This window comes from Pleurodeles waltl, chromosome 6, assembly GCF_031143425.1.
Source record: "Pleurodeles waltl isolate 20211129_DDA chromosome 6, aPleWal1.hap1.20221129, whole genome shotgun sequence".
Taxonomy (NCBI): domain Eukaryota; kingdom Metazoa; phylum Chordata; class Amphibia; order Caudata; family Salamandridae; genus Pleurodeles; species Pleurodeles waltl.
In genome coordinates, this window is record NC_090445.1 from 1194201018 (window position 1) to 1194226792 (window position 25775).

General features: G+C 45.0%; 1 protein-coding gene across 2 annotated transcripts in view; it reads right to left on the bottom strand.

The window, feature by feature from the left end:
- Positions 1–6591: 6591 nt before the first annotated feature.
- The window catches only part of ANXA7 (annexin A7), a 387587-nt gene continuing 368403 nt past the window's right edge, over positions 6592–25775 (bottom strand). For both annotated transcript variants that reach the window (XM_069240454.1, XM_069240455.1), the window contains exon 13: positions 6592–6977. In XM_069240454.1, the coding sequence (XP_069096555.1) occupies positions 6855–6977 (123 nt within the window). In that variant the 3' untranslated portion in view covers positions 6592–6854. The remainder of the gene's footprint in view (positions 6978–25775) is intronic.

Here is a 25775-nt window from a genome sequence, read left to right on the forward strand (position 1 = left end):
ACCACCGAATCAGGAGTTAACTGTTGTGTGATATACACAGGGTCGCTAGGGGGAGGTTTATATTTTTTCTCCACCCTAGGCGTGATGGCTCTGCCTTTGACTGGTTCCTGAAACCCTTGTTTGGCGTGTTTTAGCATGCCTGGCAGCATTGGCAAGCTTTGGTATTGGCTGTGCGTAGATGAGAGGGTGTTGAACCAAAATTCGTCCTCTATGGGCTCTGCATGTAATGCTACTTTATGAAATGTAGCTGCCCTTGAAATCACCTGCATGTAGGCGGTGCTGTCCTCAGGTTTTGACGGCCTTGCCGGGTACCAATCAGGACTATTGTCAGAGACCGGTGCATCATACAAATCCCATGCATCCAGGTCATCTTGGCTCATCCCTGTGTGTGTTGGTGATTGCATCATTGGGGGTGTTGCTACCGGGGACAGATGTGGCGATTCTGTTGGCGATTGCTGTAGCGAGAAACGTGGTGGTGTCTTTTCTCTAGCCACTTTCGCCTTTGGCTGCATTTCCGCCTCCTGGAATGCGAGCTTGCGTTTCATCTTTATTGGAGGAAGAATTCTGATTCTCCCCGTATCCTTTTGTATATGCAGCCTCCTCTGGGTATGGTCTGGCTCTCCCATGCCCAGTTCTTGTTCAAACCGGTGACCTTGTAATTGTTTTGAAAGGTCTTGTCCCTCTGTATAGGAGCCTTGTTTCGGCTCCGAGGCCGCATGTTTCGGCACAGAAATCTTTTCGATAGTCTTTTTTGGCTCAGAGGAAACCTTTTTGACTTTCGGGGTGCCGAACTCTCGGTGCCGAGTCTGTTCGGAGCCGGTATCTCGACCGGAGTCGGATGTCTTTGGCTGCTGGGAGGCCTTTTTCGGTGCCGATGTTTGGTCACCGTGTTTTCAGGTTAAGCCATGGCCTGTTGGCAGTGACGTCCCCTTGGCCTTCATTATTTTTGTGTGAGTTTTTACCGGGGCTGGTTTACTCACAGTTTGTTGCGTCTTCGGCTGGTCGGTCTCGGACTCGTCCGAGTCCGAATCTCGAATGGAGAATCTCTCCTCTTCTTCGACGTCGGTGTGTCCGGCCGGTGTCAACGCCATCTGGAATCTTCTTGCTCTTCGATCCCTCAGTGTTTTCTTGGATCGAAATGCCCGACAGGCCTCGCAAGTATCCTCTTTGTGTTCGGGGGACAAACACAGATTACAGACCAAGGGGGTCATTACAACATTGGCGGTATAAGGTGCTTACCGCCGTGCAGAAGACCGCCAATACACCGCCGCGTCCGCGGTAGACCACCACAGCTATTATGACACACATCATGGAATCCGCCGAAATTTAGACACCCACACAATACCGCCACACCAAAGGTCAGCGATAAACATGCGGAAACAAATCCTCCACCTCCACGCCAACAGAAACACGCCCATGCTATTATGACCCACGAATCCACGTGCCGGTCTTTCAGCCGCGGTATTCCATTGGCGGTACACACCGCCGCGCTCAAAATACACACACATCTCCAAAACACCGCCACATTGGACAAAATACACACACCTGATACACATACAAACAACACTCCCACACACCCAACACAATATAAAACACACACCCACATCACCCACAAACCCCTACGACCAAAAATTTGAGCTGAAGGCGACAGAGAGAGCACAGCAATAGACAACCCCACCACACAGAGGCACACGACACCATCACCCACACAACATCCACGCACAAAACACCACATACCACTACACTCACCACACTCATCAACACATACACCACCCCACACATCACACACACCACCCCATGTCACGCCAAAGACACCCCCGCTTCTCCGAGGAGGAGCTCAGGGTCATGGTGGAGGAAATCATCCGGGTAGAGCCACAGCTATTTGGCTCACAGGTACAGCACACATCAATAGCCAGGAAGATGGAGCTATGGCAAAGAATAGTCGACAGGGTCAACGCTGTGGGACAGCACCCAAGAAATAGGGAGGACATCAGGAAGAGGTGGAACGACCTACGGGGGAAGGTGCGTTCAACGGTATCCAGGCACATCGCGGTACAGCGGACTGGCGGCGGACCACCACCTCCTCCCACTCAACTAACAACATGGGAGGAGCAAGTCTTGTCCATCTTGCATCCTGAGGGCCTCGGAGGACTCGGTGGGGGAACGGACACTGGTAAGTCAAATCTTAACTATCATAACCCCCACCCTACCTGCATGATATCACACACCCCCACCATCACACCCTCCCCTATCACCCCAAATCCTCACCTATCTACCCATTACACCAACCCCCCATCCCAAACCCAAGCCCTGCATGACATAACTAAGCATCGACACCCATCACCAAAGCATGCCCACTGCATAGACCCAGAACACCCCCCAACCATCAGCACACAAGCCCCCCCACAGGAATGCCTGCACTGGGGTTCACGCACACCCAACCATTGCACACCATGAAACACACACATGCAATAATCATGTACTTATACCCCCGCAGGAACCCGAAAGATCGCCATGTCAAAGCACCGCTGAACAGTCCTGAAACGCCATGTCATAGCACCGCTGAAGAGGGCAAAGACCGCCATGTCATAGCACCGCTGAACAGTCCTGAAACGCCATGTCATAGCACCGCTGAAGAGGGCAAAGACCGCCATGTCATAGCACCGCTGAAGAGGGCAAAGACCGCCATGTCAACGCACCGCTGAAGAGGGCAATGCACCGGGTAGGAATGAATGGCCCACCACATCAGGCATCCTTATCCCATGAGCAGCTGGGACAGTGACAGGACACTACCATTCACGGGGAGACTCATCCAGTCTGGGCACCAGTCACCCCCCAGTACCAGTATGGACCTGCATCAACTTGAGAGACTGTGGCTTTGCACTCCCCAGGATGTGACAGTGGGCAAGCCACCCACTGTATAGACTTGAGACTGTGGCTTTGCACTCCCCAGGATGTGACAGTGGGCAAGCCACCCACTGTATAGACTTGAGAGACTGTGGCTTTGCACTCCCCAGGGTACATCAATGGGCATGGAGCCCCGTCGTGGATCTGGCTTTGCGTTTATGTGGCTGAGGTGCCCCCCCCCTTTCCCTTCCCCCTGAGGTGCCTGTAGTGTTTCTATCTGATGCCCCGGCAGTGTTCTCTCCGATTTTGGTCAGGTATCTATTGTGGGCCTCGCCCATGCATTTTTGGACTGTTTGTGCACGGACATTGTGTACATATCTGCACTACTTCTCGGATTGTATATATGTAAATAAGAGTGATTTTAGTATACATATATTTGTTTATTTTTGTATGACATGTATATTGGCACATTACAAAGTTTGACCGAAATTCGCATTGTCTTTGCATTCTTCCGGGGGAATTGTGGGTTGTTACTGTGATGTTTGTGACTGCATTGGTGTGTATGTTGTAATATGCGAGAGTGGGGGTGGAGGTGTTTGGTGGGTGTCCCCTTAACTTTTGCCTCCCCCCTCCCCCGTGTCGTAGGTGCTGTACTCACCGGTATCTTCTGCGCCTATGTCGCTGTTGGTTGTGAAGGAGCAGAAAGACAAGGGCAGGTAGTATATGGAGTTCCGGGTCCATGGAGTCGTCGTTCCTCGTGGGATATGTTAAGGTGAGCGTTTTCCCATAGTAAAAGCTGTTTCCGCTGTGTTTTTATCCACGGTGAATCCGCCCCGGAAAAGGTGGCGGATTGGCCTGTTGTGATACTGTGGGCGGTACATTGTCTCCCGCCTGTCTGTTGGCGGTGACCGCTGCGCTGCTTGTCTGTACCGCCGTGGCGGGGAAGTGTTAAAGTGGCTGTCTTTGTTGGCGGTTTCCGCCAGGGTCATAATTCCCTTTTTTGTCCGTCTGACTGTTTGCGGTATTACCGCATCTTTAACACCGTCCGCCAGGGTTGTAATGACCCCCCAAGTGTTGGTTTGTATAAGGATACTTAGCGTGGCAGTTGGGGCAGAAGCGGAAGGGGGTCCGGTCCATGAGGTTTGAAGATGGACGCGGTCGGGCCGACCAGGCCCCGCCGAGGAGTGGAAGCCCCGAAGGGCCGCCGAAGCTCTTCTTTCTTCGGTGTCGATGTGCTAGTACTAACCCGATACCGAGCGCAAACAATACCGTCGAATTTTCCGATGGATAACTATCTTTTCCAAACCGAAATACGGAGCGAAGAGGAACACGTCCGAACGCGATGGCGGAAAGAAAACAATCTAAGATGGAGTCGAAGCCCATGCGCAATGGAGCCGAAAGGGAGGAGTCCCTCGATCTCGTGACTCGAAAAGACTTCTTCGAAGAAAAACAACTTGTAACACTCCGAGCCCAACACTAGATGGCAGGATAATGCACAGCATGTGTATCTGCAGCTACAGATGCCATCGAACATATATATATATATATATATATATAGAGAGAGAGAGAGAGAGAGAGAGAGATAGATAGATAGATAGATAGATAGATAGATAGATAGATAGATAGATAGATAGATAGATAGACAGACAAAAGCGCACTCCCAACTGGTCATTATGGAATGTAGCAAAGTCAGCAACTTACAGAGAATTCTTTGGCCTTGTATTTTCAGACATCTCTGGACATGTGTTTCTGGGTTAATCCCTTCATCAGCAGAGAACAAACGTTTCCTTCCTTTTATAAAAGGCCAACTGCCTGGCTGCTCAACAAATTCAATTGCAGCCACCTGATATCAGTTGAATACCAGTTTTGTTCCAGTGGACCTCAAGTGAGCTGCAAAGTGCATGCTGGTAAAGGTAGTCCTGGGGAAGCAGAATAGCATCTTTTCACAGGAGGGGTTGTTCCTCAGTCACAGGTTACATCCTTTTTAAAACCTCATGAAATATCTCTTGCTGAGGGAAATTCTTGACACTTGCTATGGAGATCATCACCCCTTAGGTGCCTCACTAACCCTACCGTTGTCCAGAACCAGCTTTCCTACTAAGATCTTAGCTCACCCCCAGCACAATGGTCTTAAGCTGTCTTGGAATCTGTGATTTCCCTGTGGTTATCTATCTGAGGATAAAAAATAATCAGACATCAGCTTCTGGAAAGTAAGCACAGTCTGAGGAAAGACTACAAGTTAAGAAAACCAACTGTAAATGCCCATGTCCACCTAAAAACCAGAGTCAGCCTAGAGCAGTGGTCTCCAAACTTCTTAATGCCGCGCCCCCCCCAGTTGAAAAATTAAAATCTATGGGCCCCCCCTCAGAATTATTCACAAATATTTTATGAAGATGGCAATGTTTAAATATGTCCAGACCTATTTAAACATTGCAGTTAGGTACTGTTACTTTAAAAAAAATGCAATAACATGCTTTTGTTTAAAACAAAGGCCTGTTATTTGTATAATGCTTCTTTTGGTCAGAATTTGACGCCCCCCCTGGGACCATTTGAGGCCCCCCTCGGGGGGCCCACCCCCCCAGTTTGAAGACCTCTGGCCTAGAGCCTTAATTGTCCTTTATTCCCGGCCAGTGGGGGAGGGCCCTATTGTTAGAGAAGTAACTGCCAGACATATGCACTGCTTTCCCTTGGGTCAACACAACAGCTCCTCTGTGTGTACTTGCCAGTGTGACAATCAGTCTCTGCGGCATTTTATATTTTTCTACAATTTTTATGTATTTTTGCCAAACAATTTTTATTACCACTTTTAAGAAAACGCACTTTTGTACTGTGCAAGTAGCTCTACGTTTTTTTTTTTCAATTACGAACTGACGAGGAGGTATGTTTTAAGGTGGCGTTCTTTCTTAAACCAGCAGTTCACCTTCGGAACTATATGTTCTTTTAATTATTACTGCTTGATTATTTATGTATGTATATTTCATGCGTATCAATGTCTGCTTTATTCTTTTACATGTACTTGCATGAGAGTCTCTGGCATCCAAATAAAGTTCACTCTGATTGTGACAGTGGAGAGCTTTGATAAATTGCACCTATGGGCCACCAACGATTTGGATTCGAGTTTATGGGTTGCTTACAGGGGGCGCAAGGAGGCAGCAATAAAAAGGTGAATGGAGAAAATGAAGCAAGGAAAAAATCTACATCCTGTTGGAAGTACAATGTTCACCTCATTTATTACATCATAAATTGCTCTCGTATAAAACTCCTCGCAGCAAGACCGAAGTGCCCCACAAACGCTGAAAAATCTCAAGCCGTGATAATAAAAAGAATAATTAGAAATGCAAATCCACCTAATGTTTTTGATGTTCAAATCAATAAAAACTGCATAATGAACGAGAGCTGCAGTAAGACATCTACGCCCAGCGTCTGGTATTAAAACTTGCAGATCAACATTACTGATATGTTTAAAAAAGGGAGGGTCGGTGACCACAATGGAAGGCGGCATGGGGTACCTGAGCTGACAGGTCTCCACCTGCAAATTTCAGAACAGAAGAAGGCCTACGCAAGTCTCCGCTAACTGCATCGGTACACTCCCAAAACCACGTATCTCTTATCAAGAGTAGACCTGCAACTAATCAGCTGACCCAAATAATTGAAAGCCACGTATCTCAGTGCAAATACTGACAACTAGGAATTAGGCTACAAACCAAGATGTTCAGTTTAAAGAATCAACACAAGAAATGGTGCTTTCTTGAATAAATGTACATTTATTATTTGAAGTGGAAAATACATTTTCATACTTTTTAATTAAGGCAAGTTTAACATGTAAACAAACACAATCTAATGTGATAGTCGTGATTACAGAGGTTTGATTAAAAACCCTCAACTATATTTTCATTCAGAACCCTTATGCTTGCATACTCTATATAGACAGCATTAACATTCCCGTATCTATGCATTCCTATGTTTGACTAATGGTACAGTCCGCTGTGCTTAAATAAACACTTGTTCTATTGACCAGTAATTGCGACAAGTAAACGTCGGTAGTCGCCAGATGTGTCACTTGAAATCATCGATGCGAGAGTTTTCTGGTAGATTTGCGTAAAAGCTTGTTTGACTTGTACAAGATCAATCTGAAAAATATTTATAACAAAAAAAAAAACATTAATCAGACACAGAAAATGGCCACACTATTTTCCTTCTGGAAAAAATATCTTTAAAAAGCAATGCACATTGTATTTATGGTTTATGCAGCACATATATCCAATGTTCTACCAAGCGTTATAACATTTTCTGTAAAAAAAAAAAATGCCTTTTGTAATTGGCTAAACTATATGGTTACCACATTAGATGTAAGGAAGAGTGAGATACAAGAAAAATGCACCATAATTTACAAAAAATTTAAATATGTAAATACAGAAGACTAATTATTATTTCCATTGAAATAGGTTTTTAAATGATTCAATTGTCTGTCTTTTCTGTCCTCTTTTCAACGGTATAAGTTGGAGTTCATCCAAACGATGTTGCCTTCTTGGTTTCTATCCTCACCTTGAACAATTATATGCCATTATATGTGAAAGGAGGGCAGGCAACAAAGGTTGCGCTTTATGTCAGGGATCGGCAATAAAAGGATTACACTTTAGTGCTACTGCAAAGTCGTTGCTTCGGTTTACTTTTCACAGTCCACTGTAGTGGTCCATTTATACTGTCTCTTCCTTCTTGGTCTCTATAAGTACTACTTAGTCTTTCCATCATTTTTTTGTTTCCATGATTTTATATTTTATTCAGCCATAACAACTGCATACAAATTTTTATCTCTAATAAGGGTTCTCCAAAGGCAATCTCTACTTAATGCTCTATTAATGTAGCTTACCTTAAAACCCAACAATAATCACATTGCTGTAAATCGAATGCTAGCGAGGGATAGGTACGTGGGTTAGGTAATGAAAATGTCACTTACCCAGTGTACATCTGTTCGTGGCATCAGTCGCTGGAGATTCACATGTTCTGCATAGCTCGCCATCTGGTGTTGGGTCGGAGTGTTACAAGTTGTTTTTCTTCGAAGAAGTCTTTCGAGTCACGGGACCGAGTGACTCTTCCTTCTGTCTCCATTGCGCATGGGCGTCGACTCCATCTTCGATTGTTTTCCCCGCAGAGGGTGAGGTAGGAGTTGTGTTGTAGTAATAGTGCCCATGCAATGGAGTGACTAAGTATGTACCTATTTAAGGTTAAAATAATATATATACAAATGTACAAAGTTGAAGCTAACTTCCAAACTGCTACAGGCTCCCGGGGAGGTGGGTGGGCACATGTGAATCTCCAGCGACTGATGCCACGAACAGATGTACACTGGGTAAGTGACATTTTCAGTTTGATGGCATCTGTCGCTGTAGATACACATGTTCTGCATAGACTAGTAAGCAGTTAACTCCCCAAAAGCGGTGGCTCAGCCTGTAGGAATGGAAGTGGTTTGAAATAATGTTCTTAACACGGCTTGACCTACTGTGGCTTGCTGTGCGGATAACACGTCTACACAGTAGTGCTTGGTGAACGTGTGTGGCGTAGACCATGTGGCTGCCTTACATATTTCTTGCATTGGGATGTTTCCTAGAAAGGCCATGGTAGCACCTTTTTTTCTGGTTGAGTGTGCCCTTGGTGTAATGGGCAGTTGTCGTTTTGCTTTAAGGTAGCAGATTTGGATGCATTTAACTATCCATCTGGCTATACCTTGTTTTGATATTGGGTTTCCTGCATGAGGTTTTTGGAATGCAATAAATAGTTGTTTAGTCTTTCTGATGTTTTTCGTTCTGTCAATGTAGTACATTAATGCTCTTTTGACATCTAATGTATGTAGTGCCCTCTCAGCTACGGAATCTGGCTGTGGGAAGAACACTGGTAGTTCCACTGTTTGATTTAGGTGGAACGGTGAAATAACCTTTGGTAAAAATTTAGGATTAGTCCTTAGGACGACTTTATTTTTGTGTAGTTGTATAAAAGGTTCTTGTATTGTAAACGCCTGAATTTCGCTTACTCTTCTTAGAGATGTAATGGCGATGAGAAATGCAACCTTCCAGGTTAGGAACTGTATTTCGCAAGAGTGCATGGGTTCAAAAGGTGGACCCATGAGTCTTGTTAAGACAACATTCAAGTTCCATGAAGGAACAGGTGGTGTTCTTGGTGGTATAATTCTTTTAAGGCCTTCCATGAATGCTTTAATGACTGGTATCCTATATAGGGAAGTTGAATAGGTAGTCTGCAGGTATGCAGATATTGCCGCAAGGTGTATTTTAATGGAAGAGAAGGTTAGGTTAGATTTTTGTAAGTGAAGCAAGTAACCCACTACGTCCTTTGGAGTTGCGTGTAAAGGTTGGATCGGATTATGATGGCAGTAGCAGACAAACCTCTTCCATTTACTTGCATAGCAGTGCCTAGTGGACGGCCTTCTGGCTTGCTTTATGACGTCCATACATTCTTGGGTAAGTTGTAAGTGTCCGAATTCTAGGATTTCAGGAGCCAGATTGCTAGATTCAGCGATGCTGGATCTGGATGTCTGATCTGTTGGTTGTGTTGTGTTAACAGATCCGGCCTGTTGGGCAATTTGATGTGGGGTACTACTGATAGGTCTAGCAGTGTTGTGTACCAGGGTTGCCTTGCCCAAGTTGGTGCTATTAAAATGAGTTTGAGTTTGTTTTGACTCAATTTGTTTACCAGATAAGGAAGGAGAGGGAGAGGAGGAAAAGCGTAGGCAAATATCCCTGACCATTTCATCCATAGGGCATTGCCTTGGGACTGCCTGTGTGGGTATCTGGATGCGAAGTTTTGGCATTTTGCGTTCTCTCTTGTTGCAAACAAGTCTATTTGAGGTGTTCCCCAGAGTCTGATGTAAGTGTTTAGAATTTGGGGGTGAATTTCCCATTCGTGGACCTGTTGGTGATCTCGAGAGAGATTGTCTGCAAGTTGATTCTGGATCCCTGGAATAAACTGCGCTATTAGGCGAATGTGGTTGTGAATTGCCCATCGCCATATCTTCTGTGCTAGAAGGCTCAACTGCGTTGAGTGTGTGTCCCCCTGTTTGTTTAGATAATACATTGTTGTCATGTTGTCTGTTTTGACAAGAATGTATTTGTGAGTTATAATTGGTTGGAAAGCCCTTAATGCTTGAAAAACTGCTAGCATTTCTAGGTGATTTATATGCAGTTTTGTTTGATGTACGTTCCATTGTCCTTGTATGCTGTGTTGATCGAGGTGTGCTCCCCACCCTGTCATGGAAGCATCTGTTGTTATTACGCATTGTGGCACTGGGTCTTGGAATGGCCGCCCTTTGTTGAAATTTATACTGTTCCACCATAGAAGCGAGAGGTAAGTTTGGCGGTCTATTAACACCAGATCTAGAAGGTGACCCTGTGCTTGTGACCATTGTGATGCTAGGCACTGTTGTAAGGGCCTCATGTGTAGTCTTGCGTTCGGGACAATGGCTATGCATGAAGACATCATGCCTAGGAGTTGTAATATCATCTTTGCTTGTATTGTTTGTGTTGGATACATGCGTTGTATGATCTTGTTGAAATTTTGAATTCTTTGTGGACTTGGAGTGGCTACTCCTTTTGTTGTGTCTATTATGGCTCCCAGGTATTGTTGTACTTTGCAAGGCAAAATGTTGGATTTTGCAAAGTTGACGGTGAACCCTAGTTTGTAAAGGGTTTGTATGATTTGATTTGTGTGTTGTAAGCACTTTGTTAGTGAATTGGTTTTGATTAGCCAGTCGTCTAGATACGGGAATACATGTATTTGCTGCCTTCTGATGTGTGCAGCCACTACTGCTAGACATTTTGTAAAGACTCTTGGTGCGGTTGTTAAACCAAAAGGCAATACTTTGAATTGGTAATGTATTCCTTTGAATACGAACCGTAGGTATTTCCTGTGCGACGGATGTATTGGTATATGGAAATACGCATCTTTGAGGTCTAAGGTTGTCATGTAGTCCTGTAGTTTTAGCAATGGTAACACTTCTTGTAGCGTGACCATGTGAAAGTGGTCTGATTTGATGTAGGTGTTTAGTATTCTGAGGTCTAGGATTGGTCTCAGTGTTTTGTCCTTTTTTGGTATTAAGAAGTACAGTGAATAGACTCCTGTGTTTGTTTGTGTGTTTGGTACTAATTCGATTGCATTCTTTTGCAATAGTGCTTGAACTTCTATTTCCAGGAGTTCGGAATGTTGTTTTGATAAATTCTGTGCTTTTGGTGGTATGTTTGGAGGGAATTGTAGGAATTCTATGCAATAACCATGTTGGATAATTGCTAAGACCCAAGTGTCTGTAGTTATTTCCTCCCATGCTTTGTAATAATGACCTATTCTTCCCCCCACTGGTGTTGTGTGGAGGGGGTGAGTGACATCACTGCTTGGTTGTAGGGGTTTTTGGGCTTTGAAATTTTCCTCTATTCCTAGGGAATTCCCCTCCTCTGTATTGGCCCCGAAAGCCTCCCCTGTACTGTCCCTGGTAGCTGGACGGTGTTGCCTGCGAGGTGCTGGCTTGTGTGGCCTGACCCCGAAACCCCCCTCTAAAGGGTGTCTTGCGGAAGGTGCTGTAGGTTCCTCTGCTCTGCGGGGAGTAGAGTGCGCCCATGGCTTTAGCAGTGTCAGTGTCTTTTTTAAGTTTTTCGATTGCCGTGTCCACTTCTGGTCCGAACAGTTGTTTTTCGTTGAATGGCATATTGAGCACTGCCTGCTGTATCTCTGGTTTGAACCCAGACGTTCTTAGCCATGCGTGCCTTCTAATGGTCACAGATGTATTAATTGTTCTTGCAGCTGTGTCTGCTGCGTCCATAGAAGAACGTATCTGGTTATTTGATATGTTCTGCCCTTCCTCAACCACCTGCTTTGCCCTCTTTTGTAGTTCCTTGGGAAGATGCTCGATGAGGTGTTGCATCTCATCCCAATGGGCTCTGTCATAGCGCGCAAGTAGTGCTTGAGAGTTAGCGATGCGCCACTGGTTTGCAGCTTGTACTGCGACTCTTTTCCCAGCTGCATCGAACTTGCGGCTCTCTTTATCTGGGGGTGGTGCATCCCCAGATGTGTGGGAGTTGGCTCTTTTCCGAGCTGCTCCTACTACGACGGAATCTGGTGGCAGCTGTGTGGTGATGAAAACAGGGTCTGTAGGAGGTGCCTTATACTTCTTTTCCACCCTTGGCGTTATTGCCCTACTTTTGACCGGCTCCTTGAATATTTCCTTTGCGTGCCGAAGCATACCTGGCAGCATAGGCAGGCTTTGGTAGGAGCTGTGGGTGGAGGAGAGGGTATTGAATAAAAAGTCATCCTCGACTTGTTCTGAGTGGAGGTTTACGTTGTGGAATTGTGCTGCTCTAGCCACCACTTGAGAGTATGCTGAGCTGTCTTCTGGTGGTGAGGGCTTTGTTGGATATGCCTCCGGACTGTTGTCCGACACTGGGGCGTCATATAAGTCCCAAGCGTCTTGATCCTGGTCACCTTGGCTCATGGTGGTGTGAGCCGGGGAATGTGACGGAGTTTGCGCTGGTGAGACGTTAATTACAGGTAGAGGACAGGGTGGCGGAGTCACCTTTTTCACCATTTTTGTTTGTGGCGCCTGGTCTGTTTGAAACTCCAGTCTCCTTTTTCTCCTAATAGGGGGAAGGGTGCTTATTCTTCCCGTTCCCTGCTGTATGAAGATACGTTTTTGGGATGGTCCACTTCGGTGGATTGCAGCTCTTCCTCAAACCTATGCTTTCGCATCTGAGAGGACAGTGATTGTTCCTCTGTATAAGAGCCTGGACCTGGGTCGGTTACGGGTTGTTTCGGCACCGAAACCCTGCCTGTATCTCTTTTTGGCTCTGAGGTGGCTTTTTTCTTTTTTGGCGTCGAAACCTCTCGGCGTCGATCTTCGTCGGTGCCACTGTCTCGGCGTCGTTGCTTTTCTCCAGCACTTTCTCGATCCCGAGAAGGCAGCGTGCCGGTGTCTCGACCGGAGTCGGACGATCTCGGCACTGTTTTGGCCTTTTTCGGTGCCGATGGTCGGTCACCGAATTTAAGGGTGGAGCCATGGCCTGGTGGCAGTGGCGTCCCCTGGGCCTTGTCACTTTTCTTCTGTGTTGTTTTCGACGTCTTACTCACGGTTCTTTGATCGTCGAATTCCTCGGAGTCCGATTCGTGGATCGAAAAGGTTTCTTCTTCCTCTTGTTCCTCGAACTCTCGGTGCGCTGTCGGCGTGGACGCCATCTGAAGTCTCCTGGCTCGACGGTCACGGAGTGTCTTTCGGGACCGGAACGCACGACAGGCCTCGCAAGTCTCTTCACTGTGCTCAGGCGACAGGCACAGGTTACAGATCAAATGTTGGTCTGTATACGGGTATTTGTTGTGGCATTTGGGACAAAAACGGAACGGGGTCCGTTCCATCGACGTTGTTCGACACGCGGTCGGGCCGACCAGGCCCCGACGGGGGATCGAAAACTACCCCGAAGGGCACCGGAGCACGTCGATCTTCGATGCGGTGTTGACTCTAACTACGCCGATCCCGAACGCAACAATACCGACGAAAATCTTCCGATATTAACTAACTTTCCGTTCCGAAACTCGGAGCGACAGGAACACGTCCGAACCCGATGGCGGAAAGAAAACAATCGAAGATGGAGTCGACGCCCATGCGCAATGGAGACAGAAGGAGGAGTCACTCGGTCCCGTGACTCGAAAGACTTCTTCGAAGAAAAACAACTTGTAACACTCCGACCCAACACCAGATGGCGAGCTATGCAGAACATGTGTATCTACAGCGACAGATGCCATCGAACATTAGTATTTACTGCAGATTATTTTAACTCAAGCCCTTCTCGTTTCTACAAAAACTCTCTCTTGAAACTGAAAATCAATGAACATTGACATTCCCCTGCTGCATTTGTTTTTACATTTTATAAGCACGCCTTCACTGCTCCAATTTGATTTAACCTTGTGCTTTATCTTCACACTTTGGACTCTGCATCTATGTAAAGGCTGAACCTGTATGCCTCCCGCACCAAAACCTTCCATTTTGTGCAAGAGTTGTACTAGTGGGGTGTAGCAACCTGAGGAAATGGAATTGCCACTTAGCTCTGAACTTCATGCAGGTCAACATCAAACATCACCTAGCCACAGTAGTTGGAACAGAACCTAGACTACCCAAAATCCGAAACTAAATGATAAACTCCTCCGAGACTGAAGTAAGTTATTCCTACAAGGCTGAAGGACGGACTGAAGGAGAAGGTAATTGCAAAACACAATAAATAAGAACCACAGTGAGGCAGCACCTCAGCGTAGAAGGTATTGACCATACTGCGGAGGAGTTAACAGAATACAAAAGGCCGTCTAAAGGACCCAAACCCTGAATTCCTGGTGAGGTCGACGGAAATGATTCTTCTAATTATTTTTCTTAGTGGACAACTGTACTGTACCTGTGTGCTCTCCAAGTTGTGTCCACAAGTGAGCCACTCTGCCAGGAGGAGCAATACCTTTTCTTGAGGCGACTGAGAGGCAACACCTACGTTTCATTTTTTTTAAATGAGCTAAATTGTGTATTTTAAATGTTGTTCCAACTATATTGGTTAACTAGGCAAAATGATTTATAGAAGGTTCCAGCAAGGGTAGCAGGCTCATGAAAGTACTGAGTACTTCAGAGTTCTGTGCTATCAACATATGCCTACTATTGATTCACTTAAAAGCTATTGGCCCTCAACTACACCTGATTGCTGCTGTGGTTTCTTAGTATACATCTGCAATTGTAAGTGCTGTGGCTGCTGTGCCTGTACGTGTGAAGCTGCAGTTGAGCTTCTGCTTCACACAGGTGTTACGGGAACTTTGGGATGCCCCGTAGAATCTGGCTGAAGGACTGGATTAGGTTGGGCTGTTCTTAGATATGTGACTTCTGAACCAAGCCCTGAAAAGTGTTTCTAGACCTACGGCATCACAAGGGTTGACTCCTTAAGCTCCCAAATGTGTGCTAATGAATGTGTACCACAAAAAGCTATGCTGTGGCAAAGGAATTGCTTGTGGAGAGCCAAGTGGCTTAGAATATAATCGTATTGCCACATTTGAATGTGCTCTACTACTGGTCTTTCACACTTCTGTCTCTGGCATGGCCAGGTTCCCCACTCATTTCTACCATCAATTTAGCTGGACCCATCTGGTCCATTTTCATACCCACTACTAATTCCATACCTTGTCTGAAACGTAGGTCAAACTATAACCAACACAGGTCAGCTTACTGCCTATACTTGTCAATGATGCACTGCTTGCGCATCACAATGGTGGGGCTCTGTTTGGGGCGTTTATCAATAGTGATGGCTTTCACAATCACAAAAGTATCCAGCCAATTTGTGATGTCTTCCAGGCCTAATCCTTTTTCTGTACTTCCAAGACTTGTCTTTCCTGCTACTTCGATGTGTTTGTGCCCCCTATAAATGCTCCAGCAGGGTAAAAATGGGCATGTAGTCATTACAACGCGCTGTCTTACCACAGTTTACAGCTGTTTTATGGCACTCTACTATGTGGGACTCTACCAGGTAGGCATATGAATGTCAATATATTTTTATAAGGGAATTAAGGGGTGTAAAGGTTTTTACGGTGTTCTTGGTTGGGAAGGGCAAGTAAGGGCTTGTAAAGGTATTTTAATATACACACAAACACACACACATCCGTTGTGACCATGAAAAGGGTGTAGTAAAGACCAAGGATACAATACAGCGTGTTGTAAAAGAATGCATAGTGAATGCACGCGTGGTAATCACCAATATTCATAAAAAGTATATATGATTTTCCTTTTCCGTACTTTATGCTTCGCATCCCTTTAGAATTTAGATGTACCTTGCCACTGACTTTCTGGCCACCTCCATAAATATCACTCGTGGTAGGAGTTCCTTTCTTCAATTTCAAGAGTGGGGGGGCAGGTGAAAGGTCAATACGTTTCTGGAGTTACTGTCTGCCTTTATGAAACACTTTAAGACATTCCAGTCCACTGCTTTCCATCCACTAGGCCATTCTAGACAGGTATAGCTTGAGTTCTGCAATCGTCTGAAACATGCCCCAACAATCAACAGTGGCTGAAATTCAAGCAGCCCTTGCATCACCTTGTTGTTTGTTGTAATAGCCTCCTTAATTGCAACAGGTATGCTTTTACGTGGGTCCCGTGCTTACTGTGTGGCAAGACTCAAGGTATACCACAAAGATGAGGCCTAAGAAGATTGGAACTGGTCTAGAGTTGGTTGTGTTCTCAACTGAAGAGGAACTGTCCTGGTAATTTGGACAGGACTAGACATATTAAAGCAGTGGCGGAACAAAACTTGAGGGGCCCACCATGCAAAGTACATGAAAGCCCAACTCTCCCCACACCCTTCCTGGACTCAGTCAGGAGCTCTCAGGCCAGGGTACTGTGTTGAGGGGGCCCCCTGGAGCTTAGAGCCCCACTGTGTCGCGGGTGCCTATGTTATGCCACTGTATTGAAGCAAGACCAGGACAGGCAAAATGCCGGATTGTGAATTGCTAAAGTGAACACCTCACAACGGGGTCATAGCAAGATTGTGCTTCACACAAGAGTGCGATCTACCTCCTGTGTAACCAGAGGTCACTTAAGCCTTGGGGGACTAAAAAGAGCAAAGCTTTAGGTACATATTTTCTGTTATATTTTAGGGCCATCACTCGTTCTTCATTTATATTCTCCATTCTTACTTAAAAAAAATAAAAATAAAAATTAAGATTAACAAAAAGGAAACAAGCAGCCAGTTGCATTAACACTACAATATGTTTCCAAGATTGCCACTGGTACAGACGCATGTTACTAGCTACTATTAGACGTGTCTAGTAAGTCTATGGTTTATATGCATGTTGTTTGGAGAGGTGCACCTGTAGAGGCACATTTACTCTTTTTTCAGGCAATGCCGTCAAGTAACCAAAGTTAAAGGGCGAGAGCAGAACAGCCCCATATATACTAAGATACATCACTGCTGCTCTCATCGCAAGTGCCGGTGCATCTTCTGACTGCCTAGCACCATGCACACACCTTTGCACCATAGTGCAAAGGCATCCGATTGAGTCAAGCATACATTCTGAACTGGGATTGTGCCCTTCTAGTACCAAATAACATGCTTAAACGTACCTTTATACTTTTCCCACTTTGTACGGGTGCTGGACCGTACGGCAGATAATCAAAGTTAGAAACGTTTGGAGAAAAGAAAGTTTTTCTCTTGTAACACCTGCCTCAAGGAGGCATACACTTTTTGGTGTCAACTAACAGAAGATCAGGCTTTGCGTGGTAAACCATAGGTGGCTGCATGGCAAGTACCACTCCTGGGCACCCCCTGCTGCAAGGTGAAGCAGAGAGCTGCCGTGTTTTATTTGTTGGAAACTTTACAAACAAGTTTTACGTTGGAAAGTAAATAACAAATCTACACTTTGCAACGGTTTTCATCACTTTTGTTGACTTTGCACCAGTACAAATTGTTGATCAATCTGGCCCGCCGGCCCTGCGGCTAAAATGTTAGTATGTTCTGTAAGGATACAAGTAGATAACTTTTTATGCTTCAAAATAAAAAATGTTGCTGTAACGTATGTGTTTGTCTCTTGAACGGATATTTCCTTTTTACTTTTACAGTGATGTGCTTGATGTAGAATTATCTTATTTGTTACGTGCGTTATAAAGTAACCATCAGGTCAGAAAACGCTACAGTACTTATAGCTCATGTTAAACTGCCTTTCACAGTTGAAATGGAGGGCTTTCTGAAGTCCTCTAATTAATGCAAACCAGTTATCCATCTCGTTATGTTATTTTTCAAATTGCTGCTCCCTCCGCATTTTTTTGTTTTCCTTTCAGGTGGGATGGTCCAACTTAGCATACAAGGAGCTCTCCCGGAACTCAGCAGGCGGACCCTCTTTGTAATGTGCATTCCTGATGGCCCACTTCACAGAGCTAAACATCAAATGTGTGGCCGGCCAGCCAGGCATGCAAGTTAGACAGAACAGCGATCAATGGTGAAGGTAAACTACTCAGGTTTGCTTCGGTAAGCTACAACATAGATATGCTGCAGCTGCAAGACTCGTGGCCAGAAGGTATTATGAGCATCCTTGCACAAAATACTCTTGAAACAAGAGTTAGAGTTAGCAGCCTGGTTTCGAGAACCTGCCATCAAAATAAGGACCTGCTACCTGACACCAAATATAAGTAAGGAAAAGAAGGAAGGGGAAAGTCCTTCACAGACGCATAACTGCGGCAGCCACCTTTGAGTGGAGCTCAGTCCGGGTGTGACTAGAGGCAGCGGATTCTAGAGCGGAAGAGGTGCAAATAAGGCAGCATAGCTACATAAAACATTTGAAGAGCATTAGTACTTACAATTATAGGCAGCCCATTTCAGTTTTGGTCTAAATCTTGGCCATTCTACAGTGGATTTATGGATTCCACCATAGTCACGGGGCAGAAAGAGAAGGGAGGAGTTCAAGTAAGGAAAGTGGGGAAAGCTTCCGGTTCTATTTTGGAGAGTTCATTGAAAAGCATCCAAGCAGAGAGGTACACAAAAAGAAAACCTCAATGACATCAATTCCTGCAGAAGTTTGCAAAAGATGTTGTGAACGTTAACAGCCCAAGCTCTTTGGGAGTGGTACTGCCACACAAAGGGAGAAGGGAAGAAGCAATAATAATTATACGAAATGTGGAGGATGGTTAGAAAACACCAGTGAAATTGAGGATTCAAATAATATGATGTTTCAAAATAGGAGTGACAAAATGGTGTAAAAGGAGCAGTGAAATAATGTACTTATCACTGGACGGAAAGAAAGATCAGATCCAAATCAAGATACATCACACACAAATTTATCATTGAAACCCACAAGTCAGACAAAAACAATATGTAGGATTCTGACAGAGTACAAAGTACTGTGCAACAGTGACCTAGAGCAAAGCAACACAAAAGAGACTAGGAAGAAGAGAACTGCAGTATCTGAGACCTGATGATGTGTTTGGATGTGAAAGTTACTTGGGTGTTTAACTGAGTTCCCTTGTGCTTTACTTCAAAACACTAAAAACAAACTGAAACATATTAAAGGCTCTGACAATGCAGCAGAAGAATAGTCCAAAAGAGAAGGGGTAGGGAGGGGTGATGGTCGAGGACGAATTCAAAGTTGTATGCATGGGCTTTTCACCTCCTTCAATTTGCAGGAATCAGAAAGGGCAGTGTAGAGTAACCCTCGCAGGTGGATCTTGAAAACGACCTCTTAAAACCCTACAAAATGCTTCTCAGAACTATACAAGTACAACAGGGTGAAATGATGCACAGCCTATTTATAAATATGCTTGTAAGTAAGCAAATACAGATGTGGTGTTACAGTTGGAGGCAAATCAGTATTGTCGACGGACTTGCAAAAAGAGAGAATAAAGGTATAGGTTATTTATGAGAACAAACAATTGAAAAGGTCTGTGGATACTAGACAGGAGTTTTGTGAACTGTATGTACGCAGAACACGGAAATGGGAGTGAAAATAGGGGCAACGGGAAGTCTGGGAAACACACATGGAGAATTTACTCAGGATAGATGGAATGTTTAAGGGAGCTGAGTTGTGGGGTTGTCCCCAAGAGTGGTTTGATAAGGAGGCAGAGTTGGGTAACCCATTCACAAACTAAAGAACAGAGGACATAACATATTTAAAAATACTGACTTAAGATTGGTAAAATGGAAAGGTGCCAAGAATCAATTAGATGACGGGGTTAAGTAGAGAAGAAAATTTCTATCTTTTTATGAAATGGCTCTCCAGGCAAAAACAGCCCTTCTGATATTCAGAAGAAGAGGTATTGAAAGTATGATTGAAATAGCCTGGAACATGCTCTTCTGTGACTTTCATTTTGTTGATTGGTTTCAAAGGGGTGTTGAGAGACCACAGGCATGCCGAGAAACTGGAAGGTATTATTGGATGAAGTATAAAGAGACATTCTTGAAACAATTACAAATGTGGCATTCTTTATGAAAGATTTAGCTGCAGAGCAGAGAGCAACTGGAAGGTTTACCAAAATGTGGTAAAAGTTCCAGCAACTGAAAGTTTTACAAAAGCTCCTCTTCCTCAAACCCACAGATTACTAGTGGGTCCGATGCTGTCATAAACTCACAGGGTGATGGGGCAAAGCACAGTAATGGAGAAATACTGGTAGGAGAAAAAATGCACTACATTACATATTTATGAAAGGGACATCCATTAGCCAAGAAGTGGTGATAGTGAAGGTGGAGATAAGACACTACAGTAGAATAGGGTGGGACAAGAAGATGTCGGGTGGAATATACACATTTGAAGCTAAATGTTTATGGCATTCTAAGAGTCCATGCAATAGAGCTTGGCAACAGTGAATGATGTTGATCAGGTGGCCAATTTGCATATATCAGGTAGTAGGATGTTCCCCAAAGAGAGACATGGTTGCCACTTCCTTACAGCTAGTATGTGCCCTGGGTAAAATAAGTAGGGGTCTCTTAGCTTATCAGTAGCAAGTTTGGATGAATTTGATTACCCATCTTGCTATATCTGCCTTAGAGATGGAATGACATGTGTGAGGTTTTGTAACGGCTATAAAGAGCTTTTCAAACTTACAAAAGGAATTGTCCTGGTAATGTAATATAAAAGAACTCTTAACATCTAAAATGTGTAGTTCTCTTTCCACTACAAAATCTGTCTGTGCAAGTAAGACTCTGAACACTATAAGCTGATGGAAGTGAAAAGGTAAGACCTTTGGGAGAAATTCAGGATTGTTCCCGAGAGCAATCCTATCTTTGTGAACCTGAATGAATGGTTCAAAGTGAGTGTTTGCAGCTCACTAATAAGTCTGAGGGAAAGTATGGTCACCAGAAAGGCCAACTTTCTGGAAAGGTACTGCAGGGAGAATGAGTGTAAAAGTTCAAATGGTGGCCCCCTGAAACTCGTGAGGGCTTCATTAGGACTCCACATGGGGCAGGAGGCATTCTGGGAACTATAATCCTCTTACAACCCTCCATAAAAACCTAGACTACTGGGGTCCTAGCTGAATGAATGCTCCCTGTTTTGCATTTAAGCTATTATGTCAGCTAGTGTGAGTGAGGCCTGACTTCTGCAGCTGTAATAGAAAGCAGATGATGTCCTGGATTTGAGTCTTCGGGACCTCAGCTTTTCAGAAACGCACTATCAGGCATACCTCTTCCACTTTTACATGTAATAGGTAAGAGTAGTGGGCCTACATGCTTCTCTCAGAATGGTCATGCATTCCTGGGTGAGGTTTAGCCAAATTCTAGGAACTCAGGTGCTAGATCGCCCAGTTGATCTGACTGGGGTCTGGTCTGGCCCTGTGTGTGTGTGTGTGATTAGGTCCAGCTTGAGCAAAAGCTTCTCATGGGGATTGATGGACCTCTCCAGGAGTATGGAGTACCAGGGCTGCCTGACCAAGGTGGGAGTCACTAGAATAAAGTCAGGGGTGTTTGTAGCATCTTCCTAATGACGTATGGAAGGAGTGGGAGAGGAGGAAAATAATGGCAAAGATCACTGACCCGTTTATCCATAATGCATTGTTCACTGATTGTAGGTACTACCTAAAAGTTAAGGTTGGCCATTTGCATTTTCGGAGGTGGTGAACAGGTCTGTTTGTGGGGTGCCCCAATGCAGAAAGAACCTGTGAACAACATGCACGTGGAGCTCCCACTCATGGACTTGTTGACAAGTCCTGCTGATCAGGTCTGCAAAGTTGCAATGCTCTGCTAAACGTTCTACGTCGTGGAGAACTGCCCACTGCCAGATCCCTTGCGCTAGCAGTGAGAGCTGAGGAAAATGCATGAGGCTCTGTTTCTGGAGGTAGTTCATGGCAGTCATGTTGTGAATCTTAATGAGAAGTACCTTCCCTCAAATGATCTGGAAGAAGGCTTTGAGGGCTAGGCGAATGGTCAGCACTGATGTGATGGCCCATATGTTGAGAGGTACACACCCACTGTACGGTCATGGTGTTGAAATGCGCACCCCAGCACGTAAGAGAGGCATCTGTGGCAACTGTCACCTGCAGAATCACGTCTGAGAAATGTCTGCCCTGTAGAAAGTTGTTGAGTTCCCACAATGCAGAGAGCAGTTATTGCTGGCCTCTACCAACACTAGATCTTTCTAGTAACCTTCCACCTGTGATTATTAACTCGTAACACACTCTTGAAGGGGACACAGGTGAAGCTTGGTGTGAGGTACAACAGAAATGCAAGAAGCCTTCATCTCTAGAATGTACATGATGATTCTGCCCATGAGCTGACTACTGGGCTGAAAAAGAGGCTGCAGTTGCTGGGATGCCAACACTCTCTGGTGGTTGAGGTAGGCTTTACCAGTAACCATGACCAGCAGAGAACTCAGAAGAAAGGGTGAGATCTGTTCATGAGGGAGTGGGAACCGGGTGGCATTTATGGTAAATCCCAAGCTGTGGAGCAGATTAAATGGAGCTTAAGTGTGGGCTAGGCTGGCATTATTCATCAGCCAATCATCGAGGTAGGGGAGGATGCGAGTACCACCTCTTTAAAGTTGGACTGCCACCACTGCTAGGCACTTCATGATGAACATCATTGGAGTCATGGACACCCTAAAAGGAAGAACTTTGAACTGGTAGTAATATCTATTACAAAAGATAGGGGCGATGGGCAGGGTAGGCAGATATGCAGCAGTAGCCACCACTGAGATCGAGAACTGTCATATATTTGCGGTGTTGGAGCACAGGGATGATGTCCTGCAGGACTCTCATATGACAATGTTCCTAAAGGATGTATCTGTTTAGAAGTCTGAGGTCGTAGGTAGCCCTCGGGAGTCATCTTTTTTTGAGAAAAAGGAAGTAAAGAGAGTAGGTGCCCTTTATCTGAGAGGCACTCTCTCTGTTGCCTCTTTCTGGACGAGCGTGTGGTCCTCTTCCTCAAGAGGCAGGAGACTGTCTTTGCTGAGGACGTTTCTGTAAGGTGGGATGTTGGGAGGGGATGGGAGAAATTCTAGGCAGTAGTCTTGGTGAACTACTGCTAAGTCCCACTGGTCTAATGTGATTTCCTCCCAGCAAGAGAGAACCTTATATTCTACCCCAAACAAATGATGTGTGATTGGGAGGGAGGTTGGGAGAGTCACTGCTTAGAGGTGGAAACTCCTTTACCAGAAGTACTTCTGCCCTTCCCGTTGTTGTTAATCCAGTATACACCACTGGAGTAACCACTGCTGGCCTGCTGGTGGAAGGTTTGCTGCTCTCTGTGATAAGACTGAGTCTGGTGAAGTGGTCTTGGCTTCTTTCAAGAGCTGTTGCTTGTGAAAGGAACCTCTTGTGATTGGAGTTGGCAGGGTACTCACAGACCTGGCAATCTCTGTCTCATTGCATTTATTGTTTCAAGCATTTCATCAACCTGGGGGTCGAAGAGATGCTCCTCATTGAGCAGGAGGTTGAGGAGAACATTGGTGTTAATGTCCCTGAAAGCTGTGTCTGCAGCATGAACTGTGCAACAAATGTTTGAGCTCAAGATGGTTTTGTACTCGACACTTCATCCCCTTCCCCCTGGACCAGTCATACCTGGAAAGGTGACCAACAGAATTAACTGTTCCTACTCCAAACCTTTTGCCTAACGCATCACTTTATTTTTCTCTTTAACAGAGGTAGGGACATTACCTGTGACTTGGACACAGGTTCTCTTGCAGGTGGACTATTAAGGAGTCAGTGTGGTATAGCCATTGATTTAGCATTGCTATGTGAGGATTTTTATGTTTTCTCAACCCTAGCTGCTACTGGCTCTTTCGAATTTGAAAGTGTCTTATCTAGGAAGCCCTCTTCCTCCTGGAGGACGTGAATGTCCAGTTTATCAGGTGCAGTGGCTCTCTGGATAACTTATTTGCAGGCTGTGGTATTATCCAATAGAAGTGCCTTAACCAGGTAATAGTCTAAATCAGGATTGCCCTTGAAGAGGTCAACATTACAGTCTTTCCAGGAATCAACAGTGGGCCCTACGTCTAAGGGCTGGTCATGGCGGTTGGTGGGATCATATGGATTGCCTGCATCTGAAAAAGTTCACTGGGATCCCTCAGGCAACTCTGGGGTAGATAGAGAAGGTGGTGTGCGTGAGTGTGATGGCTGATTTGGTGACAGAGGTGGACCATATGGAAGAGCACCTGTGCCCCCTCCCTATGTTTCTACAATGCCGACTCTAAAGGGGCTACTGAGTAGGGTTCTTCTGTGACAGCATGCCTTTTCTTGCAAGGAAGTGTTTCTAATGGCTTCAGAGAAGGTTTATCAATGAGATTTTCCACGAGGTAGGCTGAATGGAGAGACTCTTCAATTTGGCTTCAAGCTCATACTTCAGTTGCTGCAGAATCAGTGCCTCTGATTCCTCGGAACCGGATGTCAATGAAGCTTTTGGAGTAAACAGGATTTTCGGTGCCAGTTTTGGTTGGGTCCTTCAGCACTGGCTTAGGGTGTCAGGAGGGTGCCCTTGATTCAGGTAGAGCTCGACAGCCAGTGAGGGTTGAGGCCTGTGGCCAAACCTTATTCAACCCCAAAGCTTCCTCTCAGTGGTGGCCAGAATCCGAAGGTAGAGGAGACCCTGAGGGTGGCAGTCTCTTATGTCTGTGTTTAGAGCTCGATCCCTGACTCATGCAGGGGTGGCGCCCTATCTTGGTGTTACCCTTTCTAAGCGACCCTGACTTGGCCACATGGCCCTTGAAGACAGGAATGGTATTTGCGATGCTGCATGTCGCCTTAGTTCAGAGGCTGCGATCTTTGGTGTCAGCTTGATGTTAAAACAAATATTAGGAGATGGAGACTGTGGCCATACACATTGTGAAACAAGGGAGGAGTTGCAGCACACCTCCTGACTCTAAACATTTCTTCCAAGAAAAACAACTACCAAATGCCCAAGCCCAAAACTAGATGGCAGGAGTATGTAGAGCATGTGTATCTACAGCCGCACACTCTACAGACGGATAGGTTACTAAGAGTACAAAATCTGAACCATGCTGAACAGAAGTTATCAACCAACTAATCACCTAATGTTGGCCTCTCAACACAATTTAATTTTGTTTTCAATTAGGGACAAAGGTGTTGGATGCAAGTCTCTACAAAGCTTTTCCACCTAGAACACTCTCTCACTGCCTCTTCACCACAATATTAACATCAAATCATTTTGAAAACAACTGAAGACCCACTTCTTCTGCCATATTTGTGGTCTTGAACAACTCCTTAACCATGCCCTTAATCACTACTTTCCCTTTTCCTTGAATATCTAGTGCTCTGGATTCCTTACTGGCCATCTGAGTGTAATAAAAGCAATAACTAAAAACAAATACACGCTTGCAGAAGTCACATAAGTCGCTGTAGTGAATATGAAAGCACACTGATAAGAATGTACTGTCTCCAGGATTGTGCTAAGGGCAAATGGATGGTAGGACAATATCTGTGGATAACATGTAATCTATGTGAATGGCAAGTATATAGAAGCACCAGATGCCTATAGACGGCATGATTCTGTCAACTGTGAAGAAAGCACAAACATGTTATTTAGTTGTTTTGTGAAGCACTGACCTACTTGAAGATACTGATATCACAACATGATATTCATGATAAGTAAGGGATCTATCTATCCAGGTCTTCTGTTCATACCGGAGTATCAGGTGGCCGTCCATGGTTCTACTGGTCAGTGAAAAGTTGTTTTTAACATTTGCTACTGGTGGAAATGTGATGGCATTGACCATTTTGACCTTGTGTGGCAATAACAGAAATACTTGAAGTCATCTTAGACTTGTAAACTGAATAACTTCCTGGGAAGCATTTATTTTGATTGGGGCAGAGAAATCTGCATCCACTATGATACAGAGATTGAATGGGGAGGGAAGGAGTCCAATAATATCAAACAGAAGGCATTAGGCCATAACTCTGCTAGCTGACAAACAAATAAAAGGTTTGTTTT